Consider the following 8121-nt stretch of genomic DNA (forward strand, 5'->3'; position numbering starts at 1 on the left):
CACTGAAATATTTATGATAAAAAAACAGCTTCCGTTTTATGCAAGTGGACTAATATTCTGCTGCAAAAAATATTCTCAAATTTATTAATGAGTTGCACGATTTTACTGATTGTCCTTGCATGTGCTCTTTCTGTCTTTTTCCCTTTCACATTGAGTCTTTTGTAACAAATCTTTATTTTTTGTTTCTCTCTTATTTTTTATTATTTTTATTTTTGATTTTATATATATATATATATATAGTATGTTGGGATGCACGTGTAGGCTAAAACTTATAAATGGTTTTTATGTGCAGTGAAAATACACTTTTAAACTTGACTGAATGCACATCTTCAGGTCACCCAGGAGATGTCAGTGTTACACAACGAGACGTTCAAGTGCTCCATAAAAGTGAGCCAAAGGTGTCTTTTTTGAGAGCGTCTTGGCGTCAGCCTCACTCACTTTAAACATTTCTACATGTGGATGGAAAATTCGATTGTAAATCAGGGTTCAATAAACACAAAGCAAACATTAAGGTCAGTGTTGATTGGAGCCATTGGAGCCAGAACAGACAGAATAGAGCTTAAACTAAAAAAACAAATCCAACCAAAGCAGTTGTTTAAGACTTGTCAGCGATGGAAGACGCAGTCGGCAGCAGTTGCGGTGCGGTCAGATTGAGGTGAGGTTTTGGGGTTTGTCGGCTCCTTCTCAAGTTTGGCTTTGGTGGACGTTGATGTTTGGTTTGGTTTGATTTGTGTGAGCTCAAAAGTGGCCAGGTTTTTGAAGCAAATGGAGACATCCTTGCATTGTAACAGTATGCATTGAAATTATGTCATTTTAAGAGCTATTGCATCTTTTTCTGTTTGTTGCAACAGTCAAGGTGGATACAATTTCACACTGTCAGTTTTCATCTCTCAGGTCCTCCCAAAACAGGTGGTGGCAGAATGCATATGAAGCTGCTACACACAGGGTCCTAGTGTAGCATTTGTGTGATAAACTGCCACTAGAGTGGAACTGCATGGGACCTTTCCCGCTCTTCCCAGTCCGCGGACCGCTGCCAGCTCCTGGAGTTAGCTCGAGCCCCACTCTATCCTTCCTTTGATGCCCCAGGCCTCTTAACTAGAACTGGAATGGAGGAGAAATGGAAAGAGCTGCATGGATATAGCTGGAAGTGTGCATGGCATGACTGAGAGCCAGGTTTATTAGCCAGCTCGCCACCATTGCAGCTGTTGTGGTCTTTCTAACAATGATTGCTCTGTTTGGTCCTGTTCAGCACTAACTAAAACTGTGCACATGCTCCCTCCTGCCAAAATACAGCTTACATGCACAATTACATGGACGCAGAGAAACATGCTCACTCATTGACATTCTAGGAACTTGGATTTATTGCAGCCGTTCATGATTGTGCTTTAAAAGAACTGTGGAAAGCATGTTCATTTATGTTTTTCACCAAAGCAGACAAAGCCTGAAATACCAATATATTGAACTCCTGGGAAGCAGAAAGAGATTTGGGCAAGAACTACATGCAACAAAATGAGAAAGGATTGACTTTTATTTTTCCAGACAAAGAATGTAATCAAAGCTACAAAAAATGGAATGTGCTTCTTTTCAATGCCGTTGGGTCTAATTGCTGTACCAGCATCCAAGAAAAACCTTTGGTCCCAACCACTTCCCCTCACCTTCTCCAGAGTGGGCATTCCAATATAGATTAAGAGGAAATCTTTCCTGTTCTATCAAGGATAATCCCTCAAACAAGGCTTTCCCACTCTCATATTAAGAATGATTTAGGCAAAGTGAATTCCGGTCATTTTTAAATCTTTGCTTTTATCTTATGATGCCATTGTTTCTGCTCTTGGGGAGAAAGTAAAAGGAAATAGGGGAGAAGAAAACGGACGTTTATTTTAATTGGAGTTCATAGAATTAATTTGGTTTTTCTGTTAGTCTGAGGAGGAATTACAAGGAAAAGAGACTTTTCTCCTCTCGGGGTCATGCAGAAAGCAGTGGCTCACACGTGTTTACCCAACATAATGTGCTTTAAAAGTGACGGAGAGGACACACCGCCTTCACGATAGCAGCAGCCTTTAATGGTGCCACATAACCGGGTACATCAGGTTGGTTAAGCCGCTGTGATGCAGTTCTATTTTCACCTCTGAAATCCAACAAAAGATTCATTTTCATGTCCTTCTTTTCAAATCCAGCCTCATGAATACATTGAATTATACGGCCCGCAGAAGCGATACGCAAGCTTTATTTAGTTAAGCCCGTTTCAGTCAAATTCAGCCTGTGTGTAACAAAAAAAATCTGCTGCAGGCAAAAAGCTGTCACAGTCTTTCAGCTCCACTGCTGATTTTGTAGGCTGAGGCGAGGCAAGACAAAGCGCCTTGCTAACAAGATTTATAATTTTACGGCAAAGTTTCAAGCTTTGGCTCGTTTTTTGTGGTCAGCATCTAAAAAGTTTTAATTCATTCATGGAACCACCACGGCGCTCCTCTGCGTGCGTCTCATAGGAGAAAGGTTCAATGGAAACATAACACAGAAATCATTTGTGAAAAAGCCTTTTCTGATGGAGAAAACGCTGGCTTTTTTTAAGAGAAAGGACAGTATGTGGACGACAGGGTTTTAGTGGTTTTACAGTTCAGTGGTGGCGTTTGAAAGGACACTCTTTCAGCAACGTGGGTGGCACAGTTGTTCCAAGCATCTCTGCTAATGTATTGTCATTGGCTTTATGCACTTGTCAGCCTCCCTGCTTACTGTCTTGGGGATAAATGTTGATTTTGCTTCATGCAAGGTAAGCTGAGGCAGCAGAACTTTGATTTGTTCAACTGCAACAGCCTCCATTTGTGCGCTTGTCCGCCCGCAGGCGTCCAACATTCCTCTGACATGCTCGTCTTTTCTCTGGCAGAAGTCATTCTCGGCTGCAGGTCCACTGTTCTCGATGCTGCTCCTCCGTGTGAAGTCCTGTGTGGCGTGTAAACAGGGAAAATAACAAGCAGAAGAAAAAAAAGAACATTTTTCAGTATTTTTTACCGCACATTTTCAGCGCACACATCCCTTGGAGTCCTTCATTTGTGGCCTATACTCCAGCCTTAACTCTTACTATTTTTTGGTAAATAAACCAGTTTCTGGTAGGAATTACACACATCTTGGTGTGAGGTCCTTTCCTTAAAGGGGCCTGGATCCTTTTATCTAAAATGTTTTTTATTTCTGCTTTTGTAAGACACTTTTGACTGCTTTGAAAAGAGAGAAACCAGGTTTTTCTAGCGTTTCTGGGGGTGAGGTTAGGGATTTTTCTCGGCATTGTGGTGAGATTTATTCTAAGAGGCTGCATTTTTTCCTGATTTCACTCTTTGTTCTCTGTAAGTAGTTCCAGGCCCCCCCCCATACACACACCCGCCCTTCCCTCTCACACACTTGTGCCTGTGTGTGTGTGGGATGTGCACGAGCCTTGCTGCTTTTCCACATGGGCATATGTGTGCGCCAGAGGGGCACATGTGTGAATGTGTGCATGCGAGGGCGAGGCGGGGACTTGATGTGACACCTGCCGCTGCGATGAATAGGGTCAGTGGCAGGGTCCTTCAGCAGGCAGCAGCTGCTTGTTGTCACTACAAACCCAACTCTCTCAGTGCATCAAAGCCTCCAGGACTACAAGTGAAGTCCTGACCCAACATTCAGCGCCCTTTGCCATCATCTACTATCATTATAGCCATTACCCTCAAGTATAGCAGCCCCCCTCCTTCTCACAGGGTCAAGATCTTTGAGTCTGGGAAGGAAACTTAAAATTGAATCTTGATTTCATGAAGGGTTAAACATCAAAAAGCAACCTTCAGTTGGCACTCTTGCACCTTCTGCAGGCAGTAAGAGGCTTCCAGACAGCTGCTGACAGGCAAAGATTCTTGGTATTTGCTCGGTCTGACCTGTCTATGCTCTCTTGCTGTGTGGTAGTCTGCCTTGCATGTGACGTAGTTGGTCTGAAAACATTCCCTATGGCATGGCAGGAGGAGAGGGGCAGAGAATAGACACATGAAAAGCATCAGTCTGGGATTTTTTTTGTTTTCAGACGCCTCCAAACCAAGTAGACCACATCTGCTCTTTAACTGTAAATTAACCCCATGAAACCATTTGTATCATATTTGATACATGCATTTCTGAGACCTTTTTCTCATTATCATGATGAAAAACTTTTGTAAAAACAAACTGTATATAACTCAGTCCATGTTTATTGAATTGTAGTTCGTTATCCGTCCACTAGAGGCACTAGAAGGGCTTTTGCTGCTCATTTCAAAAGGGCTGTTTCCATGAAATCTCAAAAACCCTTTGGCGGTGTAAAGTTTAGATGATTTTCAAAACCTTATAACTCATGTCTTGTTATTCATTTTTAAGACTACTTTCTGTGTGGAAAAATACAAAATTTGTCAATAATTATTTCTTTACAAAACAGTTACACGACGTTAAAAAATGTATGGATCAAATTTGAGAGAGTGGGTTAATAAGATGTTTTGTTTTCTTAACCCTCAATATTTTGCACAGCTAACTAACTAACAAAATAAAAGCATTAGTCTGGGATTTTTTTGTTTTCAAACTCCTCCAAACAGAGTAAACCACATCTTCTCTTTAACTGTAAATTAACCCCTCATATTTTATACATGCATTTTTTTAAACCTTCTCATTAGCATGATCAAAACATTTCGCTAAAAAAACATTTTTTATAACTTGGTCCATGTTTTCTGCCCTGTAGTTCATCTTCTGTCCACTAGGGGCAGTATGCAGGTTTTTCCTCATCATTTCAAAATGGCTGCTTACATGAAATTTCAAAAACACTTTTGGCAGGACAAGTTTAGATGATTTTTACAACATTATGGTATTAATAACTCATCTATTGTTAGGCTTTTTTCATGAGTACTTCCTGTACTAGAAAACAACATTTGTCAATATCGAATTCTTTATAAAATAGTTACACCACATTAAAAATATGCCGATCAAATTTTAGATGGTCAGTTAATTAAGATGAACAAACTAATTGACTGACTAAACACTGTTTTGAGAAAATACGTATCAAATCATTCCATGAATATTATTAAGGCTATATTACTCATATATAAATATGTAGCAAAAGTTTTCTGTAAATTTCATCAAAGGGTTTAAAACATTGTAGTTAAAAAAATCTTTATAGTTCTTTAATGCAGTGGGGTAAAGAGTTGAAGCCACACTCCTCCTGAATGTAAAGAAAGCGAAGACACAGCATCTACCCTTTTTCATCCACCAGAGGTCAGCCTTTTATTGACACAGTTTGAAGTCACTAAAATTCATTTTAGAGATTTGGAAAAAAAGGAAAAAAAAATGTCTAAAATATAAATCCAAGAGTTTGGAGCAAAAACCTCACATCAAGCAAAAATAATGCAGGTGCTGGAAATGGGGAAAAACAAAACTTCAAGAGTGGAAGCAAGTTTACCTCATATAATAATCCAAAAATAGCTAACATTTTGACATACAAGTAAAAAAAAAAGATACTTTTTTTTAATGCCCACTAAATTAGCTTTTCTCTTCTTATGCTTTGAATGTCCTTAGAAGGTGAATTAAAGTAAAGAGTATATTGGTTTGATCCTTTTGGAAAGTTTGTAGTTGAAGTACAGGGCGCTGCTGGACTGTGGCGCTCTTCTCGGCCTGCAGGTGTGTCCATCGCCAAAGAAGTCGCCTAGACACCGACAGGTGTAGGAACCATCCGTGTTGACGCACCAAGCATGGCGGCTGCACGTGTGAGACCCAGTCAAACACTCATTTTCATCTTAAGGGGGAAAACCAGAGAAGAATTAGAAAATCTGTCAAATTTAGTTGTGAAGCAGATCAACGAAGAACTGAACGTAAGCTGGAGCTGCTTTGTTATGCTCGGACCAGCTGCTCCAGAGATAATTTTTGCAGTCCTCATCACACAGACAAAAATAAAAACAGCTTGTGGGTGAGCCCACAGCTGAGTGGGTGAGCTATGAGTGCTCATCAAATAAACATGGTTTCTGAATTCTCTGGTGCCAAGCAGTTCTGCAAAAATCCCTCTCTCTGCCAATTAACACTGATGAGAGGAACATGTGGGGATGGACTGTGATCCATTTAGTCATTTACAGTGCTGACATGGAGAAGATCTGAGAGTGTGGTGAAAAATCCTGTGGCTTAGTGGTCATCCTGGATTCCTGGTTTGATTCTGGTGTGCAGCCTGTGCTGTATGATCACTTACATATTTCCTCTCAATTTTAACAGCAGAATATTTATCTAAAAAATGTTTTATTGTACCTGAGCATTTTGTGAACTCATAAACCCACCACAGTCAAGTCAAAGTTTCTCAAAGCCACACATAAAAAGTTTATATGCCCAAAAAGAATATAAAATGTGGCCATAAAGGAAGCATTTGTCTGTGTGAGTTGACATATAAAGTCATTTAAAATCTCTGGGGCTCAATTAGGGGAATCTTCATTATTAGCTGCATTTTTTAACTGTATTTTTTTTCTTCTCCTGATTAAGCACAAATTAAATAAAGAAATACTTAGAAATAGAATTAGAATTAACTTATATATGTCCTCCATCATAAAAAAATGCAACAAGAACATGTTAAAAACAAGGTTTTCATTGGAGTGTGTGTTTGACCTATAGCGTTAGCTATTGGATGGATTCCCTCAGACTTTGATTGATACTGTTTTACATACATACTGCACAGGCTACCTAAATCATAGCCCATCACCTCTGTGCTTACATTCAGTTTCAAATCATTGGGTCAATTAGTTGCATTTGGATTTTGCCAAAAATTACTCTTTAAACAATATAGGTTGTAGGTCATTGTTCGGACACTGTATATATAATTGATACACATCAAATATCTTTAACAAAGTATGGTCAGTTTTAAAAATTGAAATTAAATAATTGATGTTTGGCTCGTCTACATGTATAAAACAAAAATCGCCTCACGTATTTATCATTGGAAATAACGTATCCCAATATGGTTTGAAATAAGCTTTGAAAATCCAGTTTTGTATTAAACCGGAATAAAAAAAAAAAAAAAACAACTGCAAAGCAACACTCGACAAATATTAAACCAATGCATTTTTACACATCAAGAGACATTTCACTCATTAATTGATGGTGCACTTTTTACCTCGACACTCCACAGAGTTCCTCACAGTCGCCATCACAAAACCATTTGGACAAACACAAACAAAGCTGCCAAAAGTGTTCTTGCAGGTCCGACGTGATGGACACACACTGGCTTCCCTACATTCATCTACATCTGCAAAAAAACAAATAAATAATATGAAATTAAAAAAACAAAAACACCTATGGAGGTCAAAACGTCTTCTTTTTAACGCAACTTAGTTTGCCCTTTCATGTTTTTTAAACCGACAAACATGCACACACATGCCTGACCTTTCAAGGACACACGGACAGATTGCTTCTTGCTCAAAACAGCAATTTGTTTCCAAAAGACACAAATTAGTACCCAGGCCCTGCAGCTTTGTCTTTGTACTCTACAGTGTGATGCTGTTCAAAGACAAGAACGGACACAAACACTCACACATAATTCCCTTACGTCACAAGAGATGAAGTCCTTGAAGGGGATTTTCAAAATGTTACTTACAGTATCGCAGCTGACAAGGATATGTCTCTAATGTCATCACAGCGTTCGTTGTGTTATAATTATTTTGTCTCTAAGTACCAAAGTATACTTTTTGTTGGTAGCAAACTGCTATAAAAGGGCACATGTAGTGTTTCTTGTGTTGACCAGTACCTGTACTGTCTCTTTGGTCAGCTGAAGTCAAGTTATACAAAGCGGAGAAATTTGTTTTAAATTATTTCTATCTTGGATAATGAAGGATTCTTGCAAAGTTAATAAAGTTTGAAACAGTTTTTCTTCCCTTTTAAGAGAACTCACCATGAGTGGGACTGACGGTCATGAGGAGTCTGCCTATCAAGTTTAGCTTTTCTTGATATTACAAGCGTGTTTTGTTTCATAACTCCAAACTGACAAAAGCCTAAATGACTCTCAGGATGGATGCACTATGTCACAGCACTGTCACCTCATAGCTTGGTTCATATCCTGGGTGTGGAGTTTGTGGGTACAACATGTAGGTTTTCTGTGGCGACTTTGGCTTCCCGCCCACAGTC

General features: G+C 39.3%; 1 protein-coding gene across 1 annotated transcript in view; it reads right to left on the minus strand.

Moving 5' to 3' along the window:
• Positions 1-4759: 4759 nt before the first annotated feature.
• The window catches only part of LOC112137502 (epidermal growth factor-like protein 6), a 7757-nt gene continuing 4395 nt past the window's right edge, over positions 4760-8121 (minus strand). Inside the window, exons 6-7 of the mRNA XM_024259853.2 lie at positions 7115-7246; positions 4760-5758 (exon numbers count right to left, since the gene is read on the minus strand). Coding sequence (XP_024115621.1) covers positions 5550-5758; positions 7115-7246 — 341 coding nt within the window. The 3' untranslated portion in view covers positions 4760-5549. The remainder of the gene's footprint in view (positions 5759-7114; positions 7247-8121) is intronic.

The sequence above is a fragment of the Oryzias melastigma genome, linkage group LG1 (assembly GCF_002922805.2).
Source record: "Oryzias melastigma strain HK-1 linkage group LG1, ASM292280v2, whole genome shotgun sequence".
Taxonomy (NCBI): Eukaryota; Metazoa; Chordata; class Actinopteri; order Beloniformes; family Adrianichthyidae; genus Oryzias; species Oryzias melastigma.